This window comes from Vulpes lagopus, chromosome 20 (genome assembly GCF_018345385.1).
Source record: "Vulpes lagopus strain Blue_001 chromosome 20, ASM1834538v1, whole genome shotgun sequence".
NCBI lineage: Eukaryota > Metazoa > Chordata > Mammalia > Carnivora > Canidae > Vulpes > Vulpes lagopus.
This window is the reverse complement of record NC_054843.1, coordinates 11,777,880-11,794,703: the sequence shown is the minus strand read 5'-3', so window position 1 is coordinate 11,794,703 and position 16,824 is coordinate 11,777,880. Positions and strand designations below refer to the sequence as shown.

The 16,824-nt window shown below is 42.9% G+C and overlaps 1 protein-coding gene across 3 annotated transcripts; it reads right to left on the bottom strand.

Annotated features, from left to right (window-relative positions):
* Positions 1–418: 418 nt before the first annotated feature.
* C20H21orf62 (chromosome 20 C21orf62 homolog) lies at positions 419–16,552 on the bottom strand. 3 transcript variants are annotated; one of them, XM_041734883.1, is made up of 2 exons: positions 16,178–16,552; positions 419–1,361 (listed from the first exon to the last, which is right to left on the bottom strand). In XM_041734883.1, the coding sequence occupies exon 2, from the start codon at positions 1,305–1,307 to the stop codon at positions 648–650; it is 660 nt and encodes a 219-aa protein (XP_041590817.1). In that variant the 5' UTR covers positions 1,308–1,361; positions 16,178–16,552; the 3' UTR covers positions 419–647. The 3 variants fall into 3 exon arrangements, with proteins under 3 accessions (XP_041590817.1, XP_041590816.1, XP_041590815.1); XM_041734882.1 differs by having other exon boundaries at positions 419–1,367; positions 16,178–16,551; XM_041734881.1 differs by having other exon boundaries at positions 419–1,372; positions 16,178–16,550.
* Positions 16,553–16,824: the final 272 nt, after the last annotated feature.

Here is a 16,824-nt window from a genome sequence, read left to right as displayed (position 1 = left end):
CACTCCTCAAAACCTAGTGCTTTCATTTGGTGAAGGTCCTACCCTAACCCAGCCTGTTCCACTCTCGAAACTCCCCTTTCACAGCGCTCAAGTTTTTAGCAAGATTTTTTAGCAAAATATCAGTCTAAGAGAATGTAATCATTTTGTGGAACTCACAGTCCTGAAGCCTCTGGAATCCTATCCTTCTCTTCTTAGGGGAATTCTAGTCAATGTAATGAAAGGAAGCAGAAAAAAATCAAGGCAGTGTTTTGAAGGAAGATGTCTTCCTTGGGGGTCATCCCCCTCTGCTGAGTCCTTGGTGTGCACTGCTTTCTCTGTTTCTGACCTGACATTTCTCCACAGCCTCTGGCTGGTTCTTAAGACCTTCTGGACTCAAGTAGTTTTGTTTGTTTGTTTGTTTTGGGTTTGGTTTTTTTTCCCGAGTTTTTGTTTGTTTCTTTCCTTTAATTTTGTTTTTCAAAACACCTCCCATGGTTGGGCAGAGAGTGGAGAAGAGAAGGCTGGTTGTAGGTGTGGCTCTGTTGTGAATAGGGCTGGGCAGACAGGTGAAGTTGTAGGTAAGGGTACCCAAGGCCTTATTTCCAGATTCCTTGTTCACCTTATCCATAGTTGGCCACAGTTCTTGGTGTTTGGAGCCTGTTTCAATGTTAGTAAATGAATGTGACCACATAGCTTTTGTTGCTTAAAATTGGGATAGTTTCAAAGTAAGAAAAGTAAGGAAAAGTGTTGGCAATGCTGGCAACGTTTTCAATACTGTATGCCTTCAAGGATGACTTCCTGTTGAAAAGTGCCATATCCAAGAAGGAGATGTACATACATGTTTGCCAGCCTTTGTGTAACAACATAATCTTCTCTCTGGGTTCACTTTCCCCATTGTTGTAGATGAGTAAGCTCTGCTCCAGTGATGGACCCCTGGCCTTAGCATTGATACGAAGCCTCTTCAGACCACAGATAGCCAGGTATTCAGTGGGGAGAGTGTTGGTACCACACAGAGAAAGCTTCAGGTCCCGGACCAGTGTGAAGTTCAATAGGAGGCCCAGTGCAGATGTATCTGTGAACCAGATGGTCAGATGGCCATCGTAGCTGGTTTGCTCTATTGCAAAAGGCAGGACAGTTTTGCAGCTGCACATCAAGTTGGCCAAACTATAGTCACAGTCCTGGACATCTGCAGAGCAACTGCAGTTCCGAATGATGTTTTCCTTTGTGAAAATGAGTGTGCTGTTCTTCTGCCCTCTTGTGAAGCAGTGGAGTATGAAGATGCCCAGTGCACTGGTCAGAAGGAGGCTGTGCCCAGAAGGTGGTGCCATTCTGGTCTCAGCGGGGGCCGGCAACTATGTGTTTCCTCTTTGCAAGCCAGTTCCCTGAAGCTCACCTGAAAGAAAAGCATACAGGCTGTCATTAAAAATATACAGCTTATGGGGTGCCTGGCTGGCTCAGTCCATAGAGCCTGTGACTCTTTTCTTTCTTTCTTTTTTTTTTCTTCAAGCCTGTAACTCTTGATCTCGGGCTCGTGAGTTTGAGCCCCATGTTGGGTGTAGAGACTACTTAAGAAACATGCCACTGATAAAAAAAAAGGAGCCCCTGAAATAACCCACAATAGTTTTCTCTCTCATAGTTTTATTAAAGGCAGGCAATGCATGGAGCCCAAGTGCAGAAATGATCTTTGCTCAGGGCCTCAGGAGAGGCAGCAAACAACCTGCTCATCTGAGGTATAAAACTTGTTGTGATGTCTGCCAACAGGCTAACACACTAACAGCAAGCAAGACAGGGTGCCCGAGATAAGACCCGGTGCACCGTTTCTGTGGGCAGGGATTTGTAGTGCTTTGAGTGTGCACATTCTCCAAACATTGTCTTCCTTGTACTGAATCCCTGGCAACCCCTGAAACCTGCACATTCCCTCCTCCCCCTCAGTATCTGACTTTCTGGAATTTAGGACACAAACAGTTCCGCGTTGGATTCAGTTCCCCAAGCGCTACCTGTTAAACAGCATAGCATGAATACCAGTGAAACATTTAGTTAATGATAAACTTTAATTTCTAACTAGACAAACATGCCCCCCATCATATTAATCTGTTTAGAGGTCCATTGATACTTCCTGCTCTCCTACAAATGTGAAGTATCAGAGTAGATTTTTAACTGTATTGATGGATAATGAACACGCTAACACGCACCAATTAATCACAAAGAACTTGCTCATCTGCTCCTTCTCCAGAATAAATGTTATAAATTGATTTTATCAAATAATTTAGTGTAGGCCTCCAAAACTAAGCAATATATCAGTAGTGTTCAATGATCTAAATAAGGTAGGAGTGCATGCATAGTTGAAGGAGCAAAGCCAATGTCTGATCTGGAGGAAAATGCTCTAAGTACCTGGCATATCATAGATACGTGGTCTTCTTTTATGGTGAGCTTGGAATGAGACATACATTATGAAGTAGGGTCAGGTTTTAGTCTTTCAAAAATAAGGACATTTCCCCTGAGTGAGCTGATGCCTGACCAAGAGATACAAGACCAATGGTACAATTCAGTTCCTCTGAATTGACCAAAGACATAGTTGAGTTAATCTGCATGTACAAAGCACCATGGGTTTGGCAAAATACTTAAAATAAGACCTCTGACTTGGAACGTCCAAGGTTGGTGACAGGGCGCCCACAGGAAGTGCTGGGGAGGGATAGGTGGGTCAGTCTGAGGAGCTGAACATGTGTCCAAAGAGAATGGTGACAGCCGGAAAGGGGCGAGGTGGACATGCTACACGTAGGGTGCAAGATGAGGCCATGAGGTGGCAAAGCAAAATGAAGAGAAGTCAAGGGAGGTAAAGCTAAAAGTGCCGGGGTCAGGTAGACGGGCTGCAAGCACAAGCTCATCAGCAGGTGCCTGGAGAGCAGGGAGACTAAAAATAAGCTGAGCCAGGTATATGTGAGCAGGTGAGATATTGGTTCACAGCAATCATAACTCCATTCCTTCAGCAAACGTTAATGGGAGTTCCTCAGGCAGCAGGCACTCTGCTAGCCTTGGGGACACAGCCCAGAAGACAACGAGCTGTTGGAACTTGTGTTCTAAGGGAGTTGATTCTGTTTCCAGGCCTTTCAGGTGAGGATTGAGGGGCTGCAGCAGTGGGGAGGAAGAGGATGCAAAGGTAGAGGAGTCAAGTAGGATTCAGCATGGGCCATGTGCCAAGGGCAAGCAGAAGAAACAAAGACAAATAAGACACGTACCCTTGCCCTCCAAGGGCTTATCGGCAGAAGGGGACAAATAAGGCGGAACTGAGAAAGGCCAATTGAACATATGTATAGTTATAGGGACATAGCAGAGAGCTAGGTTAAAGTCGATTTGAGGGGCTGAACATGGTACTTTATAGAGTTTTGTGTTTATTTTGAGCTCGGCACAGGGCTTTTTTAAAGGCTGTATTCATTGGTTCATTTTGTAATAAAAGAAGGGCTTTGAGGAATGCATAGGGCCAGATTTCTTCCTGAACACAAGGTTTAACAGTTTTAAATAGTTTTAAAATGTGGTGGTGACTACCCCACTTAGTAAGGAGCAGTGACTAACTTGTTAATTACAAGATAATTTTAGATGATCAGTTGTCCCAGATTCCACTGGAGGTTTCTGGGACTTCATGCCCCGGTAACCCTTTCATCCCAGAACTAGGGAAGCTGTCAGCAATATCCCTAGCTTGCTCTGACCCCAGCCTGAGGGGACAGGGAGGTGGAAGAGAATCTATCCATCAGCCTGGAGCTTGGTGAGGAACATGTCTACTTTTTTCTTGCAGGTGCTAATACCTTTTAGAGGCATTCATGGAGGAATAAAAGAGGTAGGAAGGGAAATGGACACTGATTTCCTGAAATGAGTGGGGCTGGAGATCATAAAAAGGACTTGTGAGCAGTTCCCCGGGCCCCTTGGGCCCCCCACCCCCTGCAGTCAAAGCCCTGGCTGGACCTCAGGGTGGCCTTTCCCTGCCTTCTGGTTATCAGGGCTGGAACCAGGAGGCTAAATACATGAAGCCTCCTGATAGAGCACAGAATGGGATAGATGGCCCTGGTAACAAGCTGATGGAGTTTCCAAAAAGCTGATGGGGTTTCTAGTTGGAGATTTTTCTCCTTCAGCTTTACCCTGGACTACTTTCTTTAGATTTGTTTCTTTAGATTTGTTAATTTGTTTAGATTTGGATTGCGAACACCCTAGTTTCACTATGCATTTACTCATTTGTGGGCAGATTCCAGTATGGCATAAGGAGAATGGGCACAAATACATCACCCTGACCCTTTTCCTCCCCTAGCTAGGTCTCTGACTGTTGTGGGGGTGGTACTATGGGGAAAGAAACTTTTTCCTCTGGGGGTTGCCCATCTTGTTAGAAGGGAAATCTTGATCTACTGGTGACCATAATCTTATCTCCAGAAGGGGTGAGCTTGCCTGACAATGAAGCTAGCACAGAGAAGAACAGACAAGAAATGGAGAGACATTGCTAACAACCTTTTTTGAGCACTGGGATCAAGCCATGCCTGACATCCTTCCTTGATTTTTGAAATATATGAACCAAGTTTTTGTTTTTGTTTTTGTTTTTCCTACTCAAACCAGTCTAAACTGGATTTCTTTAACAAGCAACGAAGAAGACACTGACATTTGGTAAACTTTTTTTTTTCATTCATTCAATAAAACTTTGTTGAATACTTGCTATATACTGGGCACTGTGCTGGAAACTGAGAATAAAGGCAATGAGAGCTCCCTCAGGGGTTCTACACCAGTAGAAGAGACCCCTGAATCAACAACCACAGCATGGTGTGACGATCATTATAACATTTTGTACAGAGTGTTAAGTCTACCCCTAACTTTGCCTGGAAATGGAAGGTGTCATAAGCTTCATGGAAGAGGAAGTATCTGAGGAGGGCAGTAAAAGTGAAAAAAAGAAAAGGAAAAGTTACCTATGTAATTATCATAGGGTGATCAGAATTTGAAAACCCAGGAGTAGGGCAGAGAGATTGATGGGCTGTGGGGATGGCGGTGCAAGAGGGGAGGTAAGTGGTCCTATGGGGTGAAAATTTGTGACTTGCCCTGACACATCATTTTCTCAGCATCCCAGCTTTTTGTGTGCTCTGTCATTAGGACTTGCCTCCTATGTCCTAAGATGAGCCCTCTCCCCACCCCCAGGATGGGCAGCGGCTTAGTAGGGGACAGGGGCAATTTGACGTGTCTGTGCTGTTCTGCTTGTGTTGTGCTGGAATCTGCCCACATGAAAAAATACGTAGTGGACCTACGGCAAAGGTTGATTTGCCCCTTATGTGGCGGTGTAATGCCAGAAGGAGCTGTGGGGATGGGGAGGGTGTGCTCTTCTCCACATGGTCATACAGGGACTCAAGCTTTCATCCATAGCTCTATCATCTCCTGGGCCTTTGGATCCTCTACAGAAATTTTTGTTCAGATTTTCACTGACCAGAACTCAGGCACATGTCAACCCCTCTCTGCAGGCAGTTTGAAAATGAAGTCCAGGATTATGCCAAAAGAGGAGAGGATGGATGGCATGGGTACTGGTGGGTGCCAGTAACGACCTGCCTAGGTTGTGAGACATAATAAATGGCTTTATGCAATGATGACAAACGACCAGGTGGTGTCAATCCACCTTAAATTTTCAGGCAAGGTGCAGAAAACCATGTATGATCATTAAATCTTCGAGCTTTTAAATCACTGAGTATGTTGAAAAACCACAGCCAACAACCAACTATTCAGAATCAGTTCAACTATTAGTTTTGTTCTGCAACTGAAGAAATCTCAACAGCAATTAATACCAGCAATTAGCTGCATAAAAGCAAAGATTTCTGAATTGAGCAGATACAGACATCAGTTATTTCAAAACAAGTTCCACACAGATTCCTCCCCAATCTAGGATTACACCCAACGTTTAGATAATGTTTATACTTGGCTCCAAAAGGAATGTTTCAAACTGCACTAGTTCTGTTTATAAGAAGACATTACTAGTAAGGAGATAGTGTGTCTGTCGGTGGGAGGATACTGTTTGGACCATTTGCCCAAAACAGATTTGAAACCTCTTGAATCATGATGTTTTGAACTCTGTAGTCTCAACACAAAAGAGAGAAAATACAATTGTGGAAAAACAGAGTGGAATTCCCCGGATTCTAACTGCAATTAAAAAATTAAGAGTGATTTCAAGTTTTTCATTGAGAAGCAAGTTTAATTTGACATTAAAAAGGATTTTTCACTTTTAAAGGTAGAAAGACACTTAGGGAAAAGACTCTGTTGAAGAAGCTGAAAAGTAAGACCATAGACTAATGAGATGCTCCACCAAGAAACACATGGTCTGAAAGAGAAATCTGAACTATAGACATGGGAAGAAAGGCAGGAGACAGCTAGTGGCCAGGTACCCCATGAAACCCACTCAAAGCCAGGACCTGGGGAGCTAGGTTAGGATGATGTCTCTCCCAAATGCAGTTCTCAAAGGGTGTTTTTGCAAGTCGTTGAAGATTCTCAGGGAGCGAAAATGAGGGAAATTCCAGGAAAGATGACAATTTGGAATTTGGGGTGTATCCCACAAAGTGAGACCTACACCTTACTCTGGAAGTGTATTTTATCCCAAAGGTGCCCAGTGCTGCTAACCCTGAGAGCAGTAAGATGGCCTCACTCACCCCAGGGGTCCAATGAATTGAATTGCCCCAGGAGTTCAGCAGCTACTCTGGGATAAAACAAGTAGGCAACTAATTATAGGGCAATGAGATTGATGAGTGATTTTAAAGTCACAGAGCAAGCGTTAGGCAGAAGGACCCGGAAAAGACTCCCCAAATGGGTGCTGTTAAGGCCAGGCATGAGGAGAGGGCAGATAGAAGGATCACTTGAGCAAAATCTCAGAGACTGTAGTGCTTGGCGCATCTGGGGACCCATGAGGCTGGCGTGTGGGCGGGGCAGGGTTAGACAGGACCTTGCCAGCCAAGCTCAGGGGTTTAGTCTCCAAACCTTACTAATCCTCACCCCATCAATAAAAACTTAAAAAAAATCCTCCCCAATAGATGAAACCTTTTATTTGTAAGAACAATATAAATACCATATTTCTATATTATCTGCATTGTAAGCAATACATGAAGAGTAGAATTTTTAAAATTTGAGATGAGGCACAGCGGTTTAGCGCTGCCTTCAGCCCAGGGCCTGATCCTGGAGACCCGGGATCAAGTCCCATGCCAGGCTCCCTGCATGGGGCCTGCTTCTCCTTCTGCCTGTGTGTGTCTCTGCCCCCTTCTCTGTGTGTCTCTCATGAATAAACAAAATCTTAAAAAAATAAAATAAAATTTGAGATGAGTGAAAGCTGGAGGATGTTCCGCTCTACCCCACTGGCCTGGCTTGTGTGCTCCCTTGGATGCAAATACCCCCTTTGGAGGCCCCTGGAAGAGGCAAAAATGAGGTGCTGAAAGTTTGTAAGCAGGGCAGACCTGTTTAGTTCCCTGTATAGGGAGGGTCATTTAGGCACCGGTCAGAGATGAAATTGGAGTCGAGATAGAATACAATTAGTTCTAAATAGCAGAACATTTTTTTTTTTTTTTGGTATTTTCTTTCTGCATTTGCTGACATCTCACTCCAGGCTCTCCAGCTAAATCGATTTCGGTATCCAGAATCCTGGGATGGGGCAGGGGACTGAGGGAGGAGGATTCAGCAGGCAGGGGTGAGGACAAAGCTCCTGCCCTGCTGTGGGCATGCAGCCGGGGACACCTGCCTGAACTCCTCAGGAGGAACAGGTGGTGTAAGAAGCAGGAAATCCCAAGTGGGCAGCACTGGCAAGCATTCGGTTTCGTTCTTAGCATCCCATCATGGCTTGCCTTGGACTCTACTCCTGAAGATGCCCATTCTGTCCCCGACAGCCCTGAAAAAGGCACAGTTCATTTTCTGAGTCAGGAGCCTCTGGGTGGTTTTGTTAGGCTGGCAGTGAGACCAGCTGCTGGCAAGACAAGTTCTAGGCAAGATTCTGAAGTGGGTACAATAGCTTTCCCATCCCCAGGGTCCCCTTGCTATGCCTTCCCTTAATTCCTTGGTCAGGGCTCATCCAGATACCTGGTGCAAAAAACCCACCCTCATACAGGGTCTTAAATGGCACTTGGTGAAACCTTAATATGGATTTAAGTAAACACGTTCTTGCTCAAGGGTGTTTGCACTTTGAGCTTTATCCCTACTTGTCCCTTGTTAGAGGGAAAGCAAGGATTAAATAAGTAGGGGAGGAGTGTGGGATGGGGACTCGTCTCAAGGACCCCAGAACTGAGAGATCTCCTGTTCTCAGGTCCGGTTTCCATTCATCTGTGGCTATACAATTACCCTTCCCAGGCAGGCCAAGGAGGAAGGGCAGGCTCATGGCTCAGGTGGATGAGATGCTCATGGGGGACCCATTAGGTGCAGGACCTTGAGAAGCTCTTTGAGAAAAAGGATTTGGGGCATTTTCTTTTCTTTGGCTCTGTCCCACAAACACACTGCAGGAGGCAGGTTACAGATAAACACTGCGAAAGACGATATTTAAAATAGGAGTGATAGCTTTGTCATTTAATATTTGAAATCTTAATAATGCTGAAAGCCACATTGATTTGGGTCTCTCCTCAATGTTTTCTTACTGTGATAAGTGTTGTCTTTCCTTTCTTCGCATTCCACTACAGCACACCCCCTAGGAGCCTCTGAATTTTCACATGCCTTCCCAAGTGTCTACTTCTGGAGGCACCACCGTGTGCGCACTCTGTTGATGAAGGGCACTTCCCTGTCACTGAACTTGACACAGTTTACTGTGAGAGGTACAAAGTGGAGTTCACCGTGATTCTGAGGGATCGGTATCTTGTTGGATTTATATAGTAGGAGCTAAACTGTTTGCTATCATCTGATTTATTTCCTCATCTAGAAAAAAGCGGAAACAAAAGTTCATGCCTCCATAAGATGGCATTGAGGCAAAATTAGCATCAAGCATGCCATTCGGGTCTCCAGAGGACACAATTTAAAGTATTTTTGTGATGGTTCATGTTCAACTCACTATGAATGTGGGCCACTCAGAAATGACTTTTTGAGTCATTTCTCCCAACGTGGTATGAGGATGATAATCCCTACCACACTAGGATATAATATGAGTAAAGCAGGGTGCATGTGGAAATATATAGAGTCTATTAGTGCTATTCATGAAGTACTATTACTACTAAGTATACTATGATATACATAGTATTATAGTACTACTTATTAGCTATGATATCTTGTAATGTCAGAATTATAATGATAATAGGGATAAATTAACATTCTATCAGGGCATCCCAAAAGCCACCCCAAAGGAATAGAAAGTTATTGTTTCTTTTAATGCACTACTTACTACTTATTCAAAAATTTGAATAAAGAACAGGCTCAACGTAAAGCAAAGATGCCTCTTTGCACCATTTTTCCTGTAACAAATAACTCTGACTTACAAATATTCTTCTGTAATTCTGGGGAATGGGAAGCCTTGAAATCATTAGTGAGCATATCTAGTAAATGGAAAGAAGCGTCCAGCGATTTCTGCTAATTTAAATGTGTGTAAATGTTTAAAGGAGCAGCAGGGTATAGACTTTGATCAAAACAATTTCTCTCCAGTCTCTTCTTATTCCTGCTAGATACTGTGGGGGCTGCATAAGGGTTGCATGTCTTAATCCCTAGAACCTATAAATGTTGTTTTACAGAGCAAGAATGACTTTGCAAATGTGATTAAGTCAAGGATCTTGAGATGGGGAGATCCTGGATTATCTGGATGAGCCCAAGGTAATCACAAGAGTCTTTCTAAGAAGAAAACAGGAAGAGACAGAAAAGAAAAGGGCAACATGACAACAGAAGCGGAGATGAGAGTGATATGGCTACAAGATGAGGAATGCCAGCAACCACTAGAAGCTGGGAGAGACAAGGAACTGGTTCTCCCTTGGAGCCTCCAGAAGGAATGAGCCCTGTTGACACCTTGACTGTTAGCATAGTCAGACTGCTTTTGGACTTTGACATCCAGAAACATAAGAGAATGAATTTCTTTTAAGCCACTCTGTAGAAATTCGTTATGTAGTAATAGGAAACTAATAAGGAGGTTATGAGGAAACTACAAAACACCCATATCACACCACCCTTTGGACCAAACGCTCTAGCAACTCTGTTTACAGCCCTACAGTATTTGCTAATTGTTTCTTGTGTCTTATTACTCTCACCAAACTGGATCATAAATAAGCTCTTGGGGTAACTGTATCCTCAACTCCATTACTTGTTTTCTGAAATACCAAGCTCAAAACTGTCCAGAGTCGTCATGCTGTTTGGACCCAGCCCAGCCTAAACAGATGCATCTGGACATGTCTCATGAATTCACAGGGGGGCCTGTATCCAGTAGTTATTTTCATGTGTGGAACTGTCAAGGAAGAAAGAAGGAAGCGTGAAGATGATGTGTGAAGGCCTGGGGCAGGGATGAGTGGAAGGACAGGATGGCACTTGTCTTTTCTCAGCCCAGACTAATTAAGGCCTTGGGCTGAGTCCAGTGGAGCTGTAGGCAGAGACTGCACAGACTGCTCTCAAGAACTCTGAGAGGTGGGGCACAAGTGGCCCTATCTGGGTGACAAAATGTGACACTGAGCTAGGGGTAGAGTCCTTCTCCCCACTTCTGCATGGAGTGCAGAGCAGCTATGGCACAATAAAGAAAGAGGGGCAGGCAACACCACTTGGCCCTTCAGGAGGACAGACTGGAGATTCCCCTGGTCATTACGCTTCAAGTAGTGAATCAGTGGAGAGCCCTATGGCTAAGGCAAGGGACAGTCAACATCCAGTTGTGGTGGCGATAGAATCAGGTGAAAGGGTAATTTCTGAGCACGGGTAAGACATTCCTGGGGACTCTACTATGTCAAACCAGTGGTAGGAAAGGAGGCAAGGACCTGTATCAGGTAGGTGGAAGCACAGACCAGCAAAATACAAGTGGTTAATGTTCATTTAGCCGTATTTGTGCTCATTGGTTGGTTGAAGTCAGGATTTCTTCAAGGATCCATGGATTACTGCTTTGAGATTAAATGTATTTAATAATGGAAATGGGCTCAGAAGCTTCTGGACTGGACTAAGAACCAACTTGAACCAAATGAAAAGCAGGCATTTTGTTTTGAAAGTGTTGAGCTCAGCTGGGTACTCATTTCACCTGCTAATTTGCTAAATTGGATGCTGGACCCCTTGCTGTTGGTATGCTGTGTAGGTCAGGTTTCTGATGTGACAAAACCCTGTCTTTTTGTTTATGGTTTTTTCCCCCAGTCCTTAGCCCAGGTACATAGAGGCATTCCGTAAATATTTATATTACCCAAGTGGATCCCTACATTAGCTAAGCCAAAGATGCATATCGTTGATCTTTTGCTTCTTCTTTTACCTTTCACCTCCTAGAATTGTGGAGTGCATCACATTATCAAATCAGCAAACAAAATTCATCTTTTTTAGAAGGAATTTTGGTGTTTGGCCTAGCCGTGACAAAGCAAGCATATTGAGACTTTGTGAATGGGTGAGAGGATGGGAAATATGAACTTGATATCCTAAGCCTTGTCTATGAGTCCCCGCTAAAGCCATTGAGTGACACCTGGCAAAAATCCTATGAAACATCCCCAACCTCTGTGGCTTTACCAATGAGTGCCATCTAGGTTTGCAGTTGCTTTGGAACTTTCCTGTAAGTCTGATGGAGACACAGGGCGAAACACATTCACCTGGAATGGGGACTATGAGCCCCAAGTCAAGGCCCCAGATCCCTGTCCTTCTACCTCACTGCACACACCCATCCAGGCCTTATGGGAAGAGTGAGCAGAGTTTGTAAGCATTGATTTCACAGATAGCTGTGAGCATTAGAAGCCATTGCCCTAATTGCTCCCGGTTGAGGAGTTATAATAACCCCTACTGCAAACTTACCCACAACCCAACATTTAAGCACCCAGTTTTTAAAACTATCCTGGAACAGCTTTGCTGAAATTACTGGGCCTATATTATATGAGTGTGAGGTTGCCAAGGAGAATGAGTCAGAGTAATCCCTTTGCTAAGAGATGAGGGGGAAAAAGAAAAGCTTGCAAACCTTTAATATTTTAATTACCTGCTTCCAAAACAATAAAAAAGGAGTAAGCTCTTCCACTTAGTGTTATACATTATTACAGTCCCATAAAATGCCTTGAACTATTTCCTCACAACGTAAGCCTTAAGCTTTTCCCTTTCATCTGTATTCAACTATTCCAACAATTTGATTTTAGAAAAGTAAGAATTAAATTTCCTTTAGTGGTTTCAGTTAGAAATATTGGAACCAAAAGCAATTTAAACCCTGCTGCTTTCTTTTTTAAAAAAAGATTTATTTACTTTAGAGAGTGAGAGTGTGCATGTGAGCAGGGGGAGGGGGCAGAGGGAGAGAGAGAGAGAGAGAGAGAGAAAGAGTGTGTGCATGTGAGCAGGGGGAGGCACAGAGGGAGAGAGAGAGAAAGAGAAAGAGAGAATCCCAAGCAGACTCTGCACCAAGTCCAGAGTCTGACACAGGGGTCGATCCCACAATCCTGAGATCACAACCTGAGCAGAAACCAAGAGTCAGCCACTCAATCAACAGAACCACCCAGGTGCCCCAAACATTGCTGCTTTCTTAAAAGATTTGTAAGGGTCTTTAAATGCCTCCTGGGAATGATGGCTAAGGGTAATGTGGGATCCTGGAAGAGAAATAGGGCATTCTAAGGAAATCTGAAAAAAAAAAAATGTGTACATTGGTTAATAATAGTAATGTACTGATATTAGTTCATTAATTGTGACAAGTGTATGTAGCATAATGAGGTGAGATGTAGCAATAGGGGAGATGGGATGTGGGGCACATGATAGTCTTTATGCTATCTGCACAATTTTTCTAAGACTAAAACTATCCTAAAATAATTTTTTTTAAAAGAATGCCTCCTTATTTCGTTGACTTCTTGAAGATTACTTTTGTGACAACAGCAGAGCTCCAGTGGATCATCTGGGCATCACAATTTGGGCCAAACTGAGTACCCATGATATGATGTCTAGGTGTGACTCCAAATGAATTCTTTAGCCCTTTTGGCCACAAAAAGATTCTGGCTTTCTTAATGACCTTGGAGGCCAGGCAATTCAGAGACGCAAACGGGAAATGATCCTTTTATGGAAAATGGATCAAAACTGGAAGGGAGAGGCATCAGGAAATATTGTGGGAAGAAGTCCTGAAGGGGCTTGGGGTGTGTGTGTGTGTGTGTGTGTGTGTGTGTGTGTGTGTGTGTGAGAGAGAGAGAGAGAGAGAGAGAGACTTCCTTCATGTGGCTTATGTTTTTCCCTGTGTCTGGGAGTGTTTTCTATTTCCCAACTGCTAAAAAACCAGCCTCGTCTCAAAGCATCTTTAAATCCTACCTGTTGCATGAAACTATAGTAGCTAGGGACATGAATGGCTATTCTTGCCTGCCTCAAACCTGTTTCTCCTATAGGGCTACACCAGTCTACCATAAAAGATATTAAAAACAAGCTCCTATAAGCAAATCTGTAATTGTACAGAGAGAGCCCATATGTTGTTTGTGTTAGATTTTTAAGCCACTCCAGTCAGGCTTCTGTTAGTATCACCCCATTAAAACCATTGTCCTCAGCTTTCTGGTGACTCCCACCCTCCAACATGCCCATATCCAGTAGTTAATTTCCTGATCTAATTTTGCTTGCCCTCTTACCACCATTACTCTCTCTTTGAGCAAAGAACTTTCTGTTCTTCCCTGACACCATATTCTACAGTTTTTCCTGCTACCTCAGTGGTCGCTCCTTCTCAGTCTCTTTGGCATCCCCCTTCTTCCTTGTCATTGTTGGCTGCCTCTGGTTCAGTGCCTGGCTCCCTTCTCTGTGTATATCCACTCCATTACTGATTGCATGCTAATCTATGGACTTCAATATTGTCTATATGCTGATGATGAACCATCTCCCAAACTGTTCCTGAGCTTCATGCTCATATATCCAGCATCTTACTTGCTAGCTCAGCCTGATAGAATATTCAAGACACCTCAACTTAACACAACTTTTGATTCCCATGAGAGTTCAGACTGCTTGTTAGAGAAGACATGTTATTGAATCAACATTTTACCACATCGACATTTACTGCCCCTCAGCCTTGTGTTCACACAACTAAACCAGCTAACTATAAGAAACATTAATAACAGATGAGGTACTTCCAAATAAGAAACGTGGAAAATACATTGTGTTGAAAGTTGACTGAAATTAGGAACTATACATATGTTTTATTGATTTATAATAATATTTAAAGATTGCTTCTCTTGTGCTGGGTATTCTTCAAAGAACTTTTACATGTTTTATATCATTTAATCCTTGCAATCATAATAAAGGTAGATATTGTGGCCCCATTTTTATATCAGAATATGGAGACACAGAGGTTAAATGGCTTGCCCAAGGTCACAGTGCTGGTAAGAAACAGCTAAGATTTGAACCCAGGCAGCCAAATATGCTCTAGGGAGTCGTGGTGGACATCACAGGGTTACTTTCCATGCCAGGGTCACGTTCCTACTCAAAAGCCTCATATTCTATCACTAGACTCTGTGCCCTTTAACATAAAGGGTATTTAGGAACCTCATGCTAGAGGAATAGGAAACAAAGACACAAACATTTCAGAAACACTTTTTTAAAAAAAGAACATTTAGAAATTAGATTTAAAAATAAGGGCATCAGTTGAGTGCTGCCTCTGCATGTGGGACACAAACTATCTCAGAGACCGAGCAAATGGGAAGACTTCACTAAAATGTGTAGCTACTGCATTTCTGTCCTTGACACAGGGCCTTGTGAGAATTAGTTAACCAGTGATTGCAAACCCTTGAAGCCTTTCCCTTGAATGACTTGATCTATGCTCAGCTAACCAGATCATTGAGGTTCAGACCCCTAGCATGCCACACACTCCCATGTCTGTGCCCTTAATCATACCATGGAGCCATGTGTGACTTGTCTGTTCTCCCGACACTGATACAGAGATGTGATCTGCTGAACACTGGATTTAAAAAGTTGATTGTATACCAGCTTTAACCAACACAAATATTGGTATGGAAAAGAAAATTGGGAAATCCAAGTCAGCTGTGGAAAAGCACTCATTTCCATAAACACTTTATTGAACCTATTATTTTCAGAAAATGCCCAATTTCTATAAAAAATTTAGTGAGAATTTTTTTTATTCCTTCAAACATATTGCATTACTTGGTCCAAAAATAAAAGTTAAAAACTTCCCAAAGATCACTGTTTTCATTAACAAATTTTTCAAACAAATGAGGCTGGATATTTTTGGTAGTTTTTGAAGACAGGTTTTTATAGGATATTATGCACAACTTTTCTGAAATATTTCCTCTTCTCAGTTCACACCAACATACTTACTGCTAAAAAAAAACTGTCCAGAAACATGCTTATTAACAATAAAATTTATGCAGACTGTGTAAGGCTATAGGTTTGAACTAAAAAAAAAAAAAATCCCTATCCTCTTGCCTTCAACTACAGTATTTATCAAAATTTTTCACTTTTAAATAAAAGGACACATTTTTTAAAAAGTTAACCAATCCATGGCTAATGCTCATCTAAGCATACTTTCTTCTTATCTTTCTATGTTTTCCAGTGAGCAATGTGTAGAAAAGCAATAAATGTAATACTGTTAGATAAAAACAGAGCAAAGGAACAATATAAGCTGATGTTTTGAGAGTTCCCAGTTTTCTCTGTTTGGGATCACAATAAGGAAAAAGGTCATCTCGTATGTAATTATGATTTCACATTGAAGATGGACAGGGAAATAGAGCCAAATATTTTAAATAGAAACAAGAAGCCCAGGTTCCATGAAGATGTCTCTTGTATAATATTAGCCTAAGTGAGTTTATCTGCTTAGAGACTAAATGAGAAGACCATTTCACTCTTTGCTGAAGGCACTAAAACATTTCCTTTTAAAGGCAAAATCTCAGTAAAGAGCAATGCATGTGCCTAGAAGCCTAAAAAAAAAATTGTTTCGTGGTGAAAGCCACCCGTAAGCGTACATTATGTTCAGGAAATGTAAGTTCTGTGAGAAAAAGGGGTTGCCCAAAGTGGCTCCTCACAGGGTCACAGAACTTGCCTGCCAGGGAGCAAAAATTCTGAAGCTATGAAAAACTACCCGTCATGCTAGACATGCTTTTCAAAAAAGAACAGAGGAAGTACTTACATCTCAGAGTTCCACCGTGAGGGTTACTTTTCCAGTCGGCAGACCTCTGCTTGATTCTTCACTCTGGCTTGACAGCTGGTTTAATCTGCAAGGCAGGATGGAATGCGTGGTCTTGCACTTGCTGTTCTTTTCCGTTTTCAGAGGGCCAATGGCCCTCGTTGTTCCCCTGGCAACCAGGAGGAAGCTGCCGGCCCACCAGCTTCATTACCCACACAGCAGGACGGAACCTGCTTTGGTGAGTGCTGGTGACTGTCTTGGGGTTCTACAGTGGAAAGTTTCCAGAAGAAAATAGGGAGAGTGGTGCTGTGTGCTGACCCCAAAGGGCCGACAGTAATGAAAGAAATTCTACTGTAGTGGGAATCGAATGGGCTAAGTGTAGAGCATGGAAATTCCTACATGCTTTTACTTTCATGCTTTGTTCTACTCGTTTTGGCCTGATGGATTGTTATGTATGCAAATGCCTGAACTAGGGTAAAAACTGTCCTCTTGTGGTGGTTTCAAAGAGAAAATGAACTCATTTCAACTCCAAAGATGTCCTGTTCTCTCCCTCTTTTTTTTTTTCATTCACTTTTTAAGAGCCACAAAGCAAGGAAATATGTAAAAAATATTCTGTATATGTTACTGATGAGGGGGTCAGCAAATACTGG

Coding starts and splice junctions, on each gene's coding strand:
- C20H21orf62 (XM_041734883.1), bottom strand. CDS start 1,307: ATGGCACCACCTTCTGGGCACAGCCTCCTTCTGACCAGTGCACTGGGC.